The 20,480-nt window shown below is 37.8% G+C and overlaps 1 protein-coding gene across 1 annotated transcript in view; it reads right to left on the minus strand.

The window, feature by feature from the left end:
- The window catches only part of LOC131685079 (tyrosine-protein phosphatase non-receptor type 9), a 170,301-nt gene that overhangs the window by 62,719 nt on the left and 87,102 nt on the right, over positions 1-20,480 (minus strand). Inside the window, exon 3 of the mRNA XM_058968506.1 lies at positions 18,142-18,372. Coding sequence (XP_058824489.1) covers positions 18,142-18,372 — 231 coding nt within the window. The remainder of the gene's footprint in view (positions 1-18,141; positions 18,373-20,480) is intronic.

Below are 20,480 nucleotides of genomic sequence, written 5' to 3' on the forward strand. Positions count from 1 at the left end.
ACGTCCAATACTGTCATACGGATGCCTTGTGTGGTGGCAGAGGGGAGAGGTGGTGACAGTCCAGTCAAAGCTAAACCATCTGCAAAGAATGGCGCTCATGGCGTTGACTGGTGCTTTCACCACGACTCCGACTGCTGCTCTTGAGGCACTTCTAAATATCAAACCATTACACATACACTTAAAACAAGAAGCACTATCATGTGCATACAGACTGCAGGTTACTGGGCTTTGGAACAGTAATCATGTTGATCTTGCTACCAGTCATATACGATTGTGGTCACAAATGGTTACATGGGGTGAAGATATTCTTGCTCCCAGCGATATTACACTCACTTGTAGTTTTCCTTACAGGACATTCCATGTGAAGATTCCCTCTCGAGAGGAGTGGTTGTCTGGCTTTATGGAAAGACAACAACAAACGCAAGTAGTCTGTTACACTGACGGTTCTCTGATGGAGGGACGTGCTGGTGCTGGTGTCTACTGTCGTGAAATGAGATTGGAACAATCTCACTCACTAGGTAGATATTGTACTGTATTCCAAGCAGAAATCTTTGCGATTATGTGCGGGGTGCAATCGGCCCTTCAACTGAGTTTGTCCGGCAGAGTTATAAACTTCTGCTCCGATAGTCAGGCTGCAATCAAGGCCCTTAGCTCAGACAAATCCCGGTCCAAGCTAGTGATCGCGTGCCGAACCCAAATCGAAGAACTAAGCATTGTCAACACTATCTACCTTGTCTGGGTGCCCGGACATTGCGGTATTACTGGAAATGAATGGGCTGACGAATTGGCCAGGGCAGGTTCAGCGATTGACTTCGTTGGTCCTGAGCCCGCCCTGCCAATTTCGACAAGTTGGATAAGGGAAAAAATACGGTCCTGGGCTTTGTCCGAGCACCGCAATTATTGGAGAAATCTACAAACGTGTCGCCAAACAAAGGCGTTTCTAGAACAACCATGCCCAGTGGTTTCGAAAAATCTCTTACATTTTTCGAAGCTCCACTGCGGCATGCTGACCAGGGCTTTAACCGGCCACTGCAAACTCAATTATCACATGGCAACTATTCAGCGCGCTGAGTCTTTTTCATGTGATCTTTGTGAATCCGACTACGGAACCTCATATCATCTGATATGCAACTGTCCAGCGGTAGCGCAATTGCGATTTCGAGTCTTCAGCCGTCCTTATATAGACGAAACCATGTTTGGTCGACTGAAACTCAGAGACATACTAAAGTTTCTTATCCAATGTGGTAAAGAGCTTTAGGATTATTCGCAGGCAAGTTGAACTACTTGTGAGTTTAACTTACCTGTTGTTTATTTTTGTTTTGTGCTGTTATTTTTCCCACCCTTCCAATTCTACTTCCCCACTCCTCCTTGTCCTTTCCTTCCACTCAGGAAATGATGAAAACACACGGCAAGGCACAAATCCCCGACTATGTACGGGGAACGTGCCATTTGAGGCAATATATTCTGATTCCTGATTCCTGAAACCTTTAGTTCAGCTAATCAATGACCTATAGATACATCGGCTAATTTTGCCCCAAGTTTATGCTAGTTACTGACGATATGAATTCGAAACATTAAAATCCAACTTAATTTTCAAGATAGTGCTTGCAGAAAATACCATCAAGCGAGAAAGCATCCAAACACATACTATGCGACTTCCTAGCTCTCGCCAGAACCAGTATGAGCTCAATGATCTTTGGTAAAGTATTCCCATATCCTGAAGAGATCAGGTCCTCTAGAAACCTTAACTTGACGAACGATTAAGCATTATCCAATGCGCGTCTGGGGGAATCACAATAATTTTATGTAAAGACGAATTGATCGATTTTCCCGCACGGTTTACTTAACCGTAACAGCAACAGTAACAGAGGATTGCATTGACCGAAATTACCGTCAGTGATTGTGATAAATTTTGATTGCGGTGTTTTTGTTGCGGATTTCAATGGCGTCCAAATTAGACTCCTTCTTCGGAAAGTGGAGCACTTTTTAAGGATAAAATATGTATTGCGAATATAACGTTCATACAATTTAGTTCCAATATATACACAAATTTTTGTCCTGATAGAATTCGATAGTTTGGGCGTCATAGACCTTTCTTTTATGCGACAACATGAAATGCTTCTTTGGGCATTAGAGTCAAGCTGCCAATCTACGTTGAAGATAATGCAGTAGAAGTAAGAATGCACGATCTGTCTCCGGAACTCGGGTGTTTCTGGAGATAGATCGTACAGTCTTAGTCACCTGTATTATCTCCAACGTAGTTTTGGTGTATGACTCTAGCATTTCGGTTTGAAAAGCGTAGATTGGGAGCTGCTGTTATTAAAATAATTACGTCGCATTATAAAGAAATTCTCTCCGTCAAGGAGGATAAGTGAAAGTTGTTTTCCCAGGTATTCTCAATAATGTTAAAATAACCCACATCACTCTTCCTAACCCCTTGCTGTTGTGTATCCCCAGGCACGGTACTGCGTATGACCATAATAATCAAAATGACAAATTTTGTTTGGCGACATCTGTTGAGTACGATTTTAACCTTTTCCAGCATAGGTATAGTTGGTAATAAGAAATAGAAGATTTTAAAAATAAATGAATAGTAAAAAATACAAACTGTCCAATAAACAATAACACAGATTACTTCACCGTGTTTTCTAAAAAAAAACAATTTTTTCTCACTGGACCCCTTGAAGAAAGAGATTCCGGTGTATTGTGTTGGTCGGTAATGCAACCGGATCTAGATGTTTCGATGTTACAGTCACTTATGTGTGCAGGCGCATATGTACTGTAGCTCTTTTTGCTATGTATGGCCTATTTCAGTGGGAAGCACTGCGAAGCTTCGACCAGAGCAGCTGTTTTGCACTCGCATGATATTTCATCATAATATACCAGTGTTTGTTCAGTAATTAAAATGCATGCCCCATTCTGTGCCATTGGATCATGTGACCCGCTTTAACTAATAGGGAAGCTTTAATAGGTATATTTCAGAATATTTTATATCAAAAATCTTTTAAAAACTACCAGTTTTTTTATTAAATCGACACACCTGTTAGGAAAGTTTTTAGACTAAAATTAAGGAGTGTATTCTACTGGATAAAAAAACTCAAAAATGGCAACCAATGCACTTCTCATACTTAACTGTACTCCTACTGCACTTTAGCCTCAAATTGCGTAGTTGTCTGCAAATAAAATTGTTTAAGCTTAATTCAAGTAAATCTGTCGTCAACCTGTTTGGACGATTCAGCACAAAAGAAATTCTTCAAGTGTTCAAAGGCAAGCTAATCTCGCGAGCAACTATTTTCAATGTATTGAAGGAATTTCGTGATGATAAAAAACCGAAAAATAAAAAAATGCGCTCATCACCAAAATGAAGTGCCGGAACACAGAGAAATGTGCTGTCACGTGCCAAAAACAAGGTTGGTCAGTCAACACGCCAATTGGCACGATTATTTGGTATTTAAAACTCAACTGTCCACTGTATTTTTAAGGTAAACATTTTCTCAGAAACACAAGCGAGCTTCAAAATATGCAGCTAAGTAATTCGAAAAAATTACCAATTTGGTGCCGTACACTTCACCGTAAACACTTTGCAAATGGAAAATTCATCATTTTAGATGGCAAATAGTATTTTACATTTTCGCGTCATGGATTAAGTGAAAACGATGACAACTCCAGACGATTTTAAATATGCGACAAATCGAAGTTCGAGCCGAAGGGTGTAGTTTGGAATCATAAACCGATTGCAATAGTCAATATGACGACGGGTTGAAACTAACGATATCGAAGATTTCAAGGGTTGCATATCTTGTACTCTAATTTTTGTGCGCAAGCACAAACTAAATTTGAGCTAAAAAGTTTCTTTTTATGTTCGCCAGGAGGTGCCAAGCTTACCAGACTCACAAAAAATGTCTCGCACGCCGGCAGACACATGAAACTTTGAAAAATGAATAATCGTACAATGAATATGTAATTGGAGACAACCCGCCACCTACACACCGATCGCCGCAAAAGGCGCGCGACAGGTACGATGACAAACTTCACAAAACAGTCACCCCGTAGGTTTTTGGTTTGGAACAATGATAGACCTGCCTATATCGACGCGGTAATTGTAATCGACCGTGTTCGGTCGGATCGACCGGGCGGAGCGCCAAATCTAAACCCATCAATCACATGCAGGGCTAAACAAAGATGGAAAGTATGCGTAATAATTTTTTGAATGTTGATATAATTTGCTACGCGAAGAAGAATAGCGTCACGCATTAGCTTTAGTGCGTGCGGCTAGATTCGTTTTTTTATTCGAAAGGAGTATCCGAAACCGGTAATGTTTGAAGCAGACTAAATGGCGTGCTGAAAATAGCTTCGATTGTTTTATTTTTGGGAAAACGTGACAAACAACTGGCGGATGTTTGTTACTTAATTGTTACTTATATGTAGATAGAAGCTGATGAATCATGTTTTTTGAAAATTAATTTCCAGTTGGTGAGGTAACACTTGATTTAATGGATGTGGTTTACTTTAACCTATAATGACCTATTTTAAAAATTGTTCATAGCCAGGTTCATGCATCGTTGACAAAGTCATGAGTCGTCGAGCAAATTTTACGTACTACCAAAAATACTGAAGGACGTTTTCATTTTCATTATTTGTTTAACGTATTAGGCAGGTTTGTTTCTGTTTTTGAATGATTTGAGAGACCCTCCAACAACTATTGATCTTTTTTTTAATTTAAAAGAAACAGATTTATATATTTTTTGTTACTTAATCTTTATTTGATTGGCTTATGAACCTATCGGTGATTAAGAGCCGGGGTAAAGTTATATCATTAACATATGACATGCACCTAAGATAATCGACTAACTAACTACGTTATGCCCGGCCTACCTTCAAATTTTATCACTCGTGTGAAACACTTAAAGTACTCACAATATAGCAGGTTGTGCATGTATTTGTATAACACGAACACATCGTTAACAACTGTGATTACGAAACGAGTATTTCCATGTCGTGTTTTTAGGTATTATTGTTTTAAATAAACCGGGAAAACATTATAAATAATTCGAAAGAGCAGCTCATGATCAAAAGAAGGATAATTAACAAACAATTTTAATGATCGAAACGCTGTCTTGAAATGCGACAACTCATTGGTGGAAAGGTTCGGGAAACATTAAGAGATTCGTCTAATTGAGATATGAAAATTTAGCACAAACCAAGAAGATCCTAGTGCTCTGCAGGACAAGATTCGACTGTACACATGTTTATCGCTGGAGACGAGAGGTGATAGCTCTACTGTACATCCAACGACCCATTTCAAGATTGTCTGTTCATACACGCCCTCATGTACAATAAGCCCCGTGTAAATACATCCTTGTATCAATAAGATATTTGCAATATATTCGCACTTTCAGAATGAAAAATAATATTTTTGATACTGACATGTATTTACGAAAAGCAAAACATATGTATTAAATGTATTAAAATTGAACAATACCATAAAACGATCTTCAGCGCGGTACTCTGAATAAATTAATTCATGGCATTTCTGCGAAGAGTTCTCCTCCATCATCCATGAAATCGTTACATGTCTAGATGGCACTGTAGACACTAAGCGGAATGAACGGGCGTATTTTTCGGCGGCTTAATTCACGTATGTCCATGGTAAAGTTGTTAGGGTGTGACGATAAAATGACTGACACATAATTTCAACAATTTCACCACAGGAAAAACGACCTACCGAATCCCGGTGCTGAAATTCTCGCGGCAAGGTTGTAGGCAGATTGAAGATAGTTTTCGTGGGTATGTTTGCGAAAAAAATTGTGATTTGGCAAAAGAGAGAGAAAGAGAAAGAGAGAAAGCCAGATTTTTGTCACGGATAAGAGTATGAATTCGGAAGTATACAAAAAGGAATGCACCAACAACACTATTTTTTGTTTTTATTAACTTCTTATTAACTGATGATCCATTTCCATTTTGGCCCGACCTAACCAGCTGAAAAGCAAGGACATGCTGCAATGATGCAACGAAAAGGGGGTGCAGTTCATTTCGAATGAGCTGAATCCACCAAATTGTCCCGAGGTTATTCGTTCAGTAGAATTGGGCAATAATGAAGCGGAAACTGAAGATAAAGAAGGAATCCGCTTGCCAAAACTGTGATTGAACAAAGTGTGCGTCGCACAATGGTTCTTAATTGTTAAAAGCTGACCAAAAATAATTTTTATGAGTTTTAGTATTCCAGTAATGTGGTGTCTTTGAGAAAGTTTCAGTACAAGAAAGAAGAGAAATTCCACGAATATTCGCTAGAAAATCTTTGAAATTGTGACCGAGCATCTTCGATTCCGATGGAACTTTTCACGTTTCGCCGGCATGGACGACTAAACATTTTCCACTGGCAGTGAGATAATTTTGGCTGAATAGCAATTTTTTAAAAGGGTGTAGATGTTTTTGCATGCAATGTTTTACAGTAAAACTATCTGAGAAAGAGTTACAGGAAATGGATACATATGCTCGAAAAAAAATGCATAGAAAAAAAGTTGCGCAATTTTTCACAAAATTTATGTTGAAAAATTAAATTGCAAAAAATCCCATTTTTCTAATTCTTATCTTACGTTGGCAAAAAACGCGAATAAATTATGAGAAGATCTTAATAAAACAAAATGATTGTTTTTGTTGAAACAAAATTCAAAATATCTAGAAAACTACTACATTTTCGATTTTTTTGTAATGAGCACTTTGATTTCAAATGGCATATTCAAATGATCCAAATACACTAAAAATTTCGTGTTTAAAACAATAATCATTTAATTGTTGATTTGTTCATAATTTTTCCAATTAATTGTTTTTGTTGAAATAAATATCCAAACATCTCGAAAATTATCACATTGTGGAAGATTTTCGTCAAATGCATTTTTCTTTGAAATGACATTTTGAATCATATTTAATAACAAAGTTACTATTTTGCCTGTCAATTAGTATTACTGTTTTACCTGTCAATATTTAAAACAGGTATAAACTTATTGTTGCAAAACTTTTTTACTGGTAAGTTCTCCATGATGCAATGGCACTTAAAAGGTTACCTTTCTTTTACGGATTTTGGTAACAAAAAAAACCAAAAAATTAAAAAACGTTTTTTTGTGATTTAATTTTTAACACAACTTTTTGTTTTTGTAAAAAAATATATGATCTTTTTTCACGCAAAATTTCCCTTTAACTTTTCCCCAGATAGTTTTGCTGTACAAAATACGTTAACGAAACATTTTTTTAAAGTCATGCATGCAAAAACTTCTACGCCCTTTTGAAAAATTACTCTTGTGTCAAAATGTTCTAATTGCCAGAGGAAATCATGGAGATACATCAACCGAGCACAGCTGCAAAGTTTTGTTCGAATTAGCGGCCGCTTTCTCACGGAATCCCTCAGGGTGAAATCTACTTTTTTTAAAAGTTCATATTCAAGACCGGTGTCTTCGACAAAGTTTTAGAAAATATTAGACCAAAAGACGTTGCTGAAGACACTAAGTGTTTTTGCCTCTTTTTATTAAAATATTGAACTTGTTTTGTGAAGAAATTAAAAAAAAATTGTACGTTAAACTTATTCGAAATTTCACGGATTTGAAATGTTCTATAAAATTATTCAACACATACACATCAATTCCCTGAATATTGTAGTCCACCAAGGCGTGCCTGGATTAGTTCCCCGTTTCAAGTGTATTACCGATTGGTTCTAGAATATCGATCGTTTTTCATTTGGCGAAAACATACATTGGATTAAATGGGTAACTGGCGCCAATTTGGTGTTAGTTTGGATCTATATAGTCTAACTGACAGCAAGTTGGTGTCAGTTACTGTCGAGTAGAATACGAAATATTCAAATCCAACTTTTCAATAAATTAAATGCAAAACAGTAATTAAACGTACATGCAGATTATGTGAAGTTTATTTATATCACATAGTGGTAATAAAACTAAAAACAAATAAGGGAGGTATGTCATCATTAAATCATCAACTCTTAAAAAAGTAACATAAATTAAACGTTTTCTTCACAATTTACCTCACAGTTCTACACGCAAATCCGTTATACCAAATTAGCGCCCTTGTTGAGAAACAAAACAATAGAAAAACTTCCATAGCAAAAGTAAGTGAAAGTAGAGATGTCTGTGCATGTTGCCGTAAATATTTAATTGCAAGGTTAATTTTTAAACGGCTTGATGAACATACTCACCACCATTAGCAAAAAGCAGCCTGTCGACAGGAATGGTGTAGAAATCCACCGCACTAGTCACCCGATAATTATCTTTTTGGGAGCTCTTTGGTATGAATCAACGTAAGGTTACGTTGCGCCAAAAATCGCAAATGATTACAAGATTCACTTAGCACACCATTACTCACTTGTTTCGCTAGTCAGCTGTCACGAAGCTGATAACGTAACTATGACCACTGAAACAGAACAGTGTCAATGCGCTTTCGGCAAGTGTCACCTGATTTGAATTAATCAACCGCAACTAACACACGTATTCAGTCAATATAGCGTTCACCCCACTAAAAACCACAAACTTTGTCAATGGTGACTGAATTCGATGATATATCTTCTCATCGGTGTTGCCGACTTGTAACTGGAACCCGATGGGAAATGTTTCCGCAGTAACAAATTTTCGAGGATGTAGGTTTCTGTGTTTCACTCTCACTTGATTCGCTTTAATTATTAACCACATCACCACATTGCGTCACGGTGAGAGCACTTTGCACTCCCTCACTGTCTGAAGGCAGCTCTCTTAACCAGGTAAGTTGATCATGGATCACCCTAATGACATCATGAGCTTTTTTTAATCGGTCTTTGTAATACGACACTTTCCGCCAGTAATCGTGGGATATGTAGAAAACTGCACAAATGCAGCCGTTTGAATAATAACTGCACGACGGAATGCAACGGACAACAATGGCAGCGATCTGGTGCGGGATAAAGCTGACTCACGCTTAGAACACAGCACACGCCGAAGATCTAGCAGGTGCCTACCTCATTACTAGCCGCCGTGATAGAATGCAACGAATGGAACGGAACGAATGTCTTTGATAGAGATGACGGACACTTCGTGGGTGAACCGATATCAACTTAAAAATGATTTATGAATGACAATTATTTTTTTTTTTATTTTGCTCAAACTATCATTCGTTGGAATAAAAAATATAACCGCAACAAGTGCTGTGTCAGACTAAGGAAGTACAACAAGCCAATACTTAATCGTCAAACCCCTCGGCTGCACTGTACAGTGGTGATTCCGAAGCCGCGTGCAAACACTCTTCCTCGTTATCTAATCACCGAATCGCGATCGGGCGGAACACACCTCTTGCAGGAATTTGCAGTTTCCTCTCGAGTTGTATTGTAGTTGCACAAACACACTTCTAGCTTTGGAGTGATTGTTTACACAGTCACATTCGTTCCACCGCCGCACGAGCTAAACACTAACCGTTCGTATCAAGTAAGTCATCGCGAACTACCAAACAGCTGCGATGATGGCGAAGCACTAAATGTTAATGACAAATTTACGCACTCGCAAGTTTTGGGGGACAAACGGAGAGATCAAGATCAAGTTAACGCAGATCAGTCCCAGCCTATAGCGCTTTGATCTATTCAACTCTAGCCCAATTGTGGCCGATCTCCAGAGCAAGTATTCAATTCAAACACTCTTCACTTCGACAGCTCAATTATGACAACTACGCATTCTCCGAAACTCAGCCGAAAACGCGCGCTCTCGTACCATCCGCAACTTACTGTTGGATAAGCGGGTTCACGAAAGCCCCGCAATGAAGCTGATGATGATCCCACACAATGAAATATAATGCGTACGGACTGCTTCTTGAATGCTACCACTCCGGCCGGCCGGAAACAGGTTTCAGCGAAGCACACGTTACGTTAGAATATTTCGGCGAAATTACACTACTAAGCAACGGCAGCGGTGCAACCTTATAGGAATTCGCTTAGTGACAAACTAAGCGACCACCCCTCCCTTACTGACTTGCTTGCTCGCTCGCTCGCTCGCGCACGCGCTGTCCCGGGGATTAATATACCAACAGTCACGGCCAATAAATGCGCGACAAACACGCGACTGCTGCCAGTGTTGGCAGATTATATCAATGTGTGTTTCATTTCGAATCAGGTTTTCAGTCCACTAATGATTCATTGAGTGTTAAATTGAGATACGAGATTTGAGTTCATTGTGTTAATTGGGAACTGATGGCAAAAGTGGTCCAATCATGATCATGGATCAATTATTTACAGAATTTGTGTACGGGTGTCTATGAAAAATTCTCATATTGTCGAATCAGCAAATCATTTGTGAACAGATTTTGTACATTTACAATGAAGACCAAGAAGCTTTTCTTGATCGAAGCTAAGAAACTTTGAAGCACTGATACCATGTTTCGAATGATTAGAAGAGCTATTTTCAACATAAACTAGGACAGTGATAGTAAAAATATACTCAACAGTGTTGACAGAATCCTGAATGTTGCGACAAATGCAAGATGTCAGATGGCTTGGTCTAGATAATCAAAAATACACGCTAGGAAACTTTACACGATGTTGTGACGCATTCATGTTGCATCATGATGGATGATAAAACATACGTCAAATTCGACTTTGGTCAATTCCCTGGGCAGCCACTTCAGCTGTATAAGGGTATAAGGGTCATCGTCCGCGCATAGTGATGAAAAAAGGCGAATTTGAAATCGTTTTTCACGCATTTGACCCAGTTTTTGGAGGAAATGTTATTCTAGGGCCTTTTTACAAGAAGAATACCTTTTTACAAGAAAAAAATTAAGTAAGTTTTGAATGAAGCATTGATTTTATTTCCTCAATGAAATCAATAAATTGATAATTCGGGATTTTTTTCCGAAACCATTTTTATTTAAGAGGATTGCGGTGATCACGATGGGAGCCCAACAGATCAACTTAAATCCCAAAAATCCATTAGTAAAAGAGTATTCCTCGTACCTTAACGATAATTAAGGGGGTCATCTTATATAATTATCGCAAAAAGTACTTAATGCTAATTTCTTTTTTTTAAGCAGTAAAATGACTTAGACATGTTTGCTATTCATTAAGGGTTCATCTATAAAATCAAAATTTTCGAGTGTAAGGTGTCAAAAATGGCATCCAAAATGGCGGCTTTCTCGGAACAAGATTTTTTGAGTCTGCGGGCATTTTCGTTTTTGAACCATTCAACCAATCAACTTCGAGTTTTACCCGCCTAAAAGAATACAACATCCTCGGGCGCTGTAACCTACAAAATCGCAATATTTTGATCATTAACATTTTTTACAGCCGCCAAGCCAAAGTGGAAAAATCATGCGAAAAACGATACTTTATTTTCAAGTGGCTGCCATTTTGTTTCTATATCGAATTTTTCATGTTTTAGGTTGGGGCGCCTCTACGGAATGTAATCTAAAAAATCGTTTTGGTTTGTTGCTTGTAAACGTCGAATTGCGACCTGTATCGTGCCCGCAGATGAGGTCGATTTTCAAAACACCTTTTGCTGGAACCACCATTTTGGACGCCAATTTTGACACCCTAAACTCGAAAATTTTCTTTTTATAGTTGAAACCCTAATAAACATTTTGCAGAATAGCACACATGTCTAAGTCATTTTACTTCTTCAAAAAAAAATTATCAAACATTAGGTACTTTTTGCACAATTATATAAGAGAACCCCCTTAAATAAATATTTTCTCCAGCATACGGGAACGTTTTTTTCCAAATAGCGATGCTTTGGGCTCCAAAAATTGTGCTAAAAAATTCTTATCTAGAAAACAAAAATTTATTCATAAAAAAAAATCGTTTAGGTACGAGAAAAATTAATTACGAACAGTTGAAAAAGAAACTAAGAAAATCGGTTGAGTAGTTTTTCGGCAATCATGATAATGGAAAATCCATTTTTCGAAAAACGACATTTTAAGATAATCGAGTTCAAAGTTTCAAGATACCACTGCTCTCGGTAGACGAGGCACTTTGAATAGCTGTAACTTTCGATCTATTGCTTGGATTTTTATGGAAATTTGGGAAAACATACCAATAAACTACCATAAACATTGATCGATTTTCAATATGTGAACTGTTATTTATAAAGGACACTTTAATAGCACAGACTAACAGACACAACACTCGAAAACAATGCTTCGTCCGCTTCAACGGTCATTTTACATATATTTGTAATTTTAACTGTGGCCGCATTTGAAAATATGGCGCCACTAACATATGTAAAAACTCATGGGGGATAGACCACTAGTGACAAATTGTTCGCAAGCATGAGGGATAACCCACCAGCAAATGTGTGTTTGGGACCGTGAATAAACGGTGGAGCTAGTGTTCTGGGAAAATTGCCGGATCGATATTTTTAAGGGAATTTGCTCATAGTGTTATGTCTGTTAGTCTGCGTTAATACATCCACAGGCTGAAGCAATTTAAAGTAATCGTTATCCTGTTTGCGATACTAGGCAGACTGCGTGAAAAGCGTGGAATCGGCATTTTTTAGTTTAGTGGGGAGTTCTGGACCATTGAAAAAGCTAGGAGAAATGGAATGTTTTTGTGGTATATTTTTATTAGGGCTATAATAGATAAATTTTAAGATATTACTAAACTAATGGTGAGATGGAAAAGTTGTCTGATTCGCAATTAGCAGGTTACAACAAGATTCACGCTAAGCCACCTGAATTCGCGGTTGAAGTGCGGGGCGATTAATAGCATAAGCTAATGCAACATTTGCCAATGAGAAAGTGATGTCATGGCAGTAGAAACATTTAACAGTAGTTACCACATTTTTATAATTTATAACTTAGCGGGTATTGACGATGTTCACAGCTCCCCATGGTTCACAACTCCTCACCGTGCACTACGTGTGAAATCAGTATGCTCAAGTAGGTTTCTTTTTGTTTGGGTTTTTTATCTCAAAACGGTGTATCTCAGAACAGGTTTAAATTATAATAAGGTTATGAGTATTTTTTGTGTAAAATGTGTGCGGAACACTAAGGCATTAGAATTTTCACAATTGGTATATACTTACTGCGAGTAAAATGAACATTTTAGTTTTAACTGGCAGCACTGACGCCAAAAATAATTTTTTCTAGACTTCTTGAACAATTTTCGTCGAAAAACATCTCGCTGTGTAATTCTAGAGCAAATAAAACCTGATATATAATCAAAAGAAATTCAAGAGTTTTGGCAATTTTGTCAAAATACTAAAAGTGCAAATGGAGCTCAAGCTGACAGAAGTAATCACTCTGCAATTTCATCACATCAAACATAACATGCTGATTATGTTCAAGAATATTAACCAAGCAGAGTCATTCGTTTCGCAGCCCACAGGCAGCACGGAGTCGAATGCGGCAACGTTAAAATCAGCATCCCCGTATATATACATAGACTACGACTCTATAGTGGTACACCTGAATGATTCATCTCCATGCACCCCTGACACTGTTATTAAAAAATCAAGACACAAAGAAGTGGATTCCACCACAACTGATACTTGCAGAAATTTTTTCTCGGATGTTCCTAATGGGATCCGTGCTGATACATAACAATTTTATGTGGATCAACCGAAATTGGGAAACTTCATCAGACAACGCTGGTCACGCACCCAGAGCAGATTCCTGCGTGCCAATTCTGCAATGAGACAGCAAACTGTGCCAGTAAGATCCGACGACGGTGTTATTTTCTGTTTCATTTTTACACATGGATGGAAAAGGCGAATGACCCATCGAGATTAAAGCTCCAATGAACAATAATAATAAGATCGCAAACGCATTGAGCAGTATAAAAAAACTCTTTGGACGGGAGTATTTCGTCAAGTTCACGTTTGCCACTTTAGGGCATGGAGTCTAATATCGGTCGGAAGTTATGAGGGTTTTTAGAATTAAAACGTGTTATTTTCTATAACAAATATCTTGACATTAGAAATATTTCATTACACATTACATAAAGTTTCTTCCTTTAGGTGATATAAGATGAATATATAGTATCTAATAACTTTAATTTGCTAGAAATATTTTTAACAATCTAAGTGTTTCTTAGATAAGTTTGCTGTTTGCTTTTACACGTTTCGATGAATTAACTTAACTGAGCCGTAGATCTGTTTTATATTCACAGTACATAACTATAAAAAATATCAAGCTTCTTACATCTTATGCACGCGATTTGGTATTTCACAGATTATCTTTTTCGAAGTGGATCCATTCACAGGATCCGGTTTCAGAGTCAGTTAGTCCGCTTTCTATCGAGCAGTCTTACTCGTCGATAGTTTTTACGTAGACGAGACATTATTCATCTCATTAGTCGAAATGTCACACTATTTCGCTAATAACTCAGCATACAGTGATTGGGTTGCATTTAAATATGTATCCACATCTTTGCTTCGGTCCTAAGAAGCAGTACCATTAAAAATCTGACTTGGAAAATGTAAAATACTCCCGTTTGAGCGAAGCGAAAAATCGAGTACAGCGCACCCTTATTCATCCTACCATTTTCGCTAATGCGTTGAATAGAGATAGCAGGCACTGCTCTAACTAATGTGTTCAAATGGGTGGGATGAATAGAGGTGCTAAGATGAATTAGGGCACAATAACCCTACGATCCTTTGTGATTTAACTGAAGATGCTGATTATTGTAGGTGAGAATTGACTGGAGTGATGCATGTTCTTTACTAGCTTTCACGCAGAGTTTTCCGGTCCGATTATAAGACTGGTACAAAGGAATCTGTCCTTGATGGATACATAGTGTGGTTTGTGTAACGGTAGTTCCATGTATTTTGAATAGTATGGTAACGTAGGAAGAAATAGGTTTTTCCACAGGTATCTTCATGTTAGGAAGATCCGAGAAGAAGATTCTCCAAGTATCAAGTGTAACGGATTTCACATCTCTGTATTGCAGCACGTATTTTGCACTTAGTTCACTGAGGATGCGTGGTGCTTGGACGTGCAGTCGAAAACCTATTTTGTAGTCTTTCATATACAAGGTAATCAATAATTTAACGAACCACACTCATTTGCAGTCACTTGTTGTTCTGCAAAATGACATTCTGGATTTCTAAATTCGGTGTCTAACTGTCTGCGAAGAGAGTACAACTTACTGATGAGAAGAATGTGACACGCAAAATTCAAGTTTATGTATTTAAGTTAAATGCACTTCGTGCACGAATTTTGTGTAATTCAAATCTTTCGATAGTGTCAGCCCGATCAGAAACACATAACATAAACATATCAAAACTGGATCTTGCTCTGTTACTTGTAAAAATTTTTCTTTTATTTCAACTTCTAACGAGAGCAGATTTATAACACAGCTTACTGTGAAAATTGCATCCTGTTATAATATTGTTATGGCATTCTGATCGGGAGTCGTTTGGTTCGCAAGCCGATAACAAAATGTCGATTCCGCTTTCTCACCAGTAAACCAGAGCTTCTGTGCTCATTTCCCGAGATATCACTCGGGACCAGCCAGTTTGGATAGATGTTCACACATGACGATGACGTGGGATTTTTTTGATTTCGTGTTTAATTGGTTGCCAAAACAGTGCCAGTTACTGATGCGAAATATCCAACATGCAAAATCTTTTAGTTAGGTATTATGCACGAATTTGGATTAATCCATATTTTCCCTTTAGTACCAGACAAAAAAACAAAATTTGATGCCCAGCGGGCGCTGGCCGGAGCAATGCTATTTCATCACTATCACTCATGGTGGCAATAGGGAGAGAAATGGTGCCTTTGATATTTAAGCTATGCATACTAGATCGAATTGTGACTAGTGACTAATATCTAAGAAATCATAAACCCGTTCAGGAATACATGAATAATATTCCGAGTTTTGTGATCTTTTTTCTCGAACATATATTAGGAGTTATAGCGTTTTCTTGTTTTGTGGAAATTTCGCGGTAAAATATGATAATTTTGCAGTGTATTGAAATCTTGCCCATTCTTAGTAGGTTTATTCACCTTACTTCCACAAACCAACGTTGAAAGATTCATTAAAATCGGTACACAAGTTCAAGAAAATGCCATTTTGGGGTAAACTGAGTTATCTCTACAAAGTGACATTGTCAAGATTTTGAAATTCTGCTTGGTTACTGAGATACAGCGAAAAGCGATGAGTAATAGCGAGTTTTTGGCTTCACATCGGTGAATCTTGCGATTGGCTCAAGTTGTATCAAAGTTTTAGAAGTTTGTCTCTGCCTCTGTCTGAGAAAAACATTTGCATTAAAATTTAAAAAAAAACATGTGAGTTGCTAGAAAAATGCAGTTTCAGATATAAACTCGACATTTTGCAGATTCGGCAACACTGCCACCAAAAATTACTATTTGTTCTAGATTGCTTCAAAACTCATCTCGTCGATTGTTTCTAGACCAAATAATACCGGATATTGGAGCAAAAGTTATTAACTGATGTTTTATTTGCATATTATTTGCATATATTTACAATTATATTACGTCATACCTATTACGTGACTAATGCACACTTATGACACGTATCACTGTGACTTTGGTTTTGTTTTTTGCCATAAAATAGCACTACAGTGATGATTTATTATTAGTCATTTTCATAAAAAAAATGTCATAGGTTCTTATATCCCCGTATATATTAGTAATGGCATACGAATATGTTTATGTTAGACAAAAATTCATATATTTAAAAAAATTTAGACCCTACGATAGAACATTTCAAAGCTGGTCCCATATGAAACAGGAATATCTAAGCTCTCGTTTAGTGAGTCTTTTAGCGACACCAATTTATTGTGATAATATTGTTCTACCAGAGTTACCTTGTGTCACCTTTTGTGCTCCGAATTTGGTCGTGAAGTTTTGTTTGTCGTCTCGATTAGGTGTTAATAAAACCTCGTATGTAGACATAACCCGATTCTTTTATTTAGCACCTAATTTTGTTCCGAAATATCTAATTGAAACTTTAACAATATATTTGTACAGTTTCGTCATTGTTGAATACTGTAAAAATAGAACCAAAAGAAAATTCCGTAAAGCGTTGAGTAATTTCTCGTCGTTCCACCCTTTATTGATAATGCAAAAGTCGTAGATCTACCGTCGCTAAATTGGATAACACACAGCGTAAACTAAGATAATGAAAGCGGCTGACAACACTGCCCATTCAATCCTACCATCATCGTCGTTGTAAGACAGAGTGGATGAGTAAACAGCACAGCACCGAGTACAATTTGCTATCGGCATTTCACCATGCTTTAAGTAGCCAGTCTAGCTGACAGACAGGCACCGAAGAAGACGTCACCTATGTTTCCAAACACGCGCGCTCGATGTTTTTGTAGATCAGCAATGCGTAGGCAGTGCGACCAGTATGGGAAATACTATTGCGAAGTTGATATTCTAGGAAAATAGCGAAACTGAACTGAAGAACATGCATGCTACTTTAACGCAGGGAGGGGAGGCCTGGAATGTGCGCCTCTTTGATACTCTCGTGTTTACAAGTGTTCGACAGTTTTGCGACTGAAGCTAGCATAGCGGATGTGCGGAATAATGCGTGCTAGACGGAGTGCAATTCTCATTACAGATTTACTTTGTATTGTACGTTTTATAAAAACGATATAATAAATTTTAGAATAAAGGAACATATATCGCGATTTTATCTATATTTGTTACTTTTATTTTATTTCTAGAATAAAAGTATTAGTATGATACTAAATTACAAGCACATAGCAAAACGCAATAATCGTACTAGAGACGATAAAGCTGTAAAGTTGTGGCGCCTATTTACTCAAGGACGTTTTTGTACACAATACAAAGTCCGTTGTAAACAAAATTAATCTTCATGATTTAGATATTGATTTGGGTAGAAGCATGATAAATAATTAAATAAAGGTGGATGGTTTAGTCTTAATGTCTTGATCAAAGAGAAACATTATTTTACTTCAACTCTTCTGTTAGTTCAACAAGATTTGTATCTCTAAGACATTATTGTGGCTGTCGAGCAATAAACAATTTTTCGAACAGGCAACCGTTAGAAGATTCGACTGTCAAGTTTATAGAAACTAAAACATACAACAATAACTCCCAGTGGACAACTGATTTACGAAAAAACATCCGACCCTATTTATCGAATTGTACTTTCGACCTAAAAATCATATGTAAATATTTACAACTTACCTTCAACAGTGTGAGTATTTTCTGTGACAGATCGTAGTCGAAGTTGGAATACTTAGAGGTGCTCATGTCGTAGATGAACACCAGGCCGGCCTTTTGCGTCTCGGCACTCTGCAGGGCGACGTCCAGCTGGTACACAACCCCCTGTAGGGTGCTTTTGTGTGTGACCGTCATCGGGTAGTGCAGGTTGGCAGTGAACAGTGCGATCGCGGCGCCACTAGCATCTCGTCCGGGCTGCAAAGATCGTTAAACAAGATGAATTAATTAAAAGCTGCACAAAATACGCCAACACAACAAACGGATGGCTGCTGAATGTGTATGGTATCCTACGCTCGAGATGGGACCATAGCGGTTAAATTTCTCCAACGGATCATTTCTATGGATGTTTGAAATGGTGTGGTTAGTCTTAAAGTTACTGTCATCCAAAATTTAAATAGGGAAAAGAACAATGGTTGTGTAACTAATTAGCCGAAACAGAAGAATTGTGTCTGCATAAATAAAATTTCAGGATACTGAAATATGCGTTCAGAGCTGGCACATCCAGCGGTTTTGTACTTCGTTATTTATGGAATCTAACATCTAAACTGTGCTGCGGAGGCAGCTCAGACAAAAGGTTCCCAGTCACCGGACAGCATTAATTTTACTGTGAAATGACGAAGGTCTGACGATGTCTGTCGTAGACGTTTAGATCCTGGGGAGTACACCTTTCTCATTCGTTACGTCTACAGCCGCAACCTGCAGTTAACAGTTTATAAAACGGCACTCGATGGAGCTCGAAGCGGGTGTGTAAATTGCTAACTTTCTCCGGGTATCGAGTACCGCCAACCATTGTTGATTGCTGCCTTGCCTACTCGCACAATCCGTCTGGCTGCAATTGTAATGAGCCAATCAATCAGGAAAAACAGCAGTTTTCACTACGCGGAATCTACGCACAATGAAGCCACGCGGACCTCGAACGAGTTTCTACAATTAAGCTCATATGGGCCCCGCCTGTTTTGACTGAGTGTCGGTGTCGTTTTTGGCGCTTTATACTTATATGTTGTTGTACTTTATTCACGGGTTAACCTTTGTTGGTCATTTGCGGGCTATACGCAAATTTAAGCGCTAATCAAATCCTGCTTCGATAAACTCCATAGCCGACTCTGTACACATCAATTGCTGAGCTGATGCTACAAACCTATTAGCTTGATCTCGACTGCTTCAGTAGAGATAGGCAGGTATGCGTACAAAACTGTAACTAACATACATTTTTCAAGTTCATTATCCTGCAAAACTTCATGGTCCAATTTAAAGCATGCTCAAATTTCTGATGTAATAGATTGAAAGGAATGTCTTATTAGTTCATGTATTCAACAATACTGAAAATAGAACGTGAGCATAAGCATGACAGCACGATTCGTAGTTGCTACTCCACGATTGACCAGAACAAGTGAAATTGCACAAAGAATCAACGAATGAAGCCGATTCATTCTCAATGTGCCTGTTTCGAGAGTTCTAAACTAACTTATAAAAGGCCAATAAAAGCGTCAGCCGCATCCTTGCAGTCATCGGGGAAGGAGAGGAATGTTAGTGAGACAGCAGTTGTCATGTACATCGTGTATAGGTACTTCTGCATCTCTACGTTTATCGCTGAAAGGTATTTTTGTTGGAGGGATGGTATAGCAAGTTACATCAGTCTGGAATCACCTTTATAATTGATAATGCAACGATCATAAGTGTTACGCTGTTTTATTGCTCTGGGCAGCTGACTACCAAGATTTTCTGATAGGTTTATCATTTGTTGAATTATCACGAAAATTCTCAGTTTGTAAAATACGCTACTCAAGCTCCGTACAGCTGACTGTCGGGAGTGTTTCGTTTAAGACGATCCTCTACTCTTGAGGCCTGAAATTGAGCAGTTTTAGGGGAATAAAATGCAACGTATCTACTGAATAGATCTTGACTTTCTATTTTTTTTATTTTAAAGCTACATGCTTTGACCTTTAAATTTAAATTTTGAGGACCAAAAAACATAGATCCTGAAATGTCATTGGTTACATTGGCGTTGAAACTGTTGTGGCCAGTTGGGCAATCTTTTTTTGATTACAAAAATGATACTTTTCATGATCATAATTACGTTTACAAATTGTATAATATATGCAATGATTCGTCACTTTGCGTAGTTTTTCTACATATTAAAAATGGAACAAAATAAACTTTTGTAAATCATGCACGGGAAAACATAACAGTATGTTTACTGAATAATTTGAATATTGAAGTTAGACTAAAATTTTTATGGAAAATTGGTAGCAGTTTCAACATCAATGTAAACATGCAATGATATTTCAAAGTCGTTACTGTTT

Source organism: Topomyia yanbarensis, chromosome 2, assembly GCF_030247195.1.
Source record: "Topomyia yanbarensis strain Yona2022 chromosome 2, ASM3024719v1, whole genome shotgun sequence".
In the NCBI taxonomy this organism is placed as follows: Eukaryota; Metazoa; Arthropoda; class Insecta; order Diptera; family Culicidae; genus Topomyia; species Topomyia yanbarensis.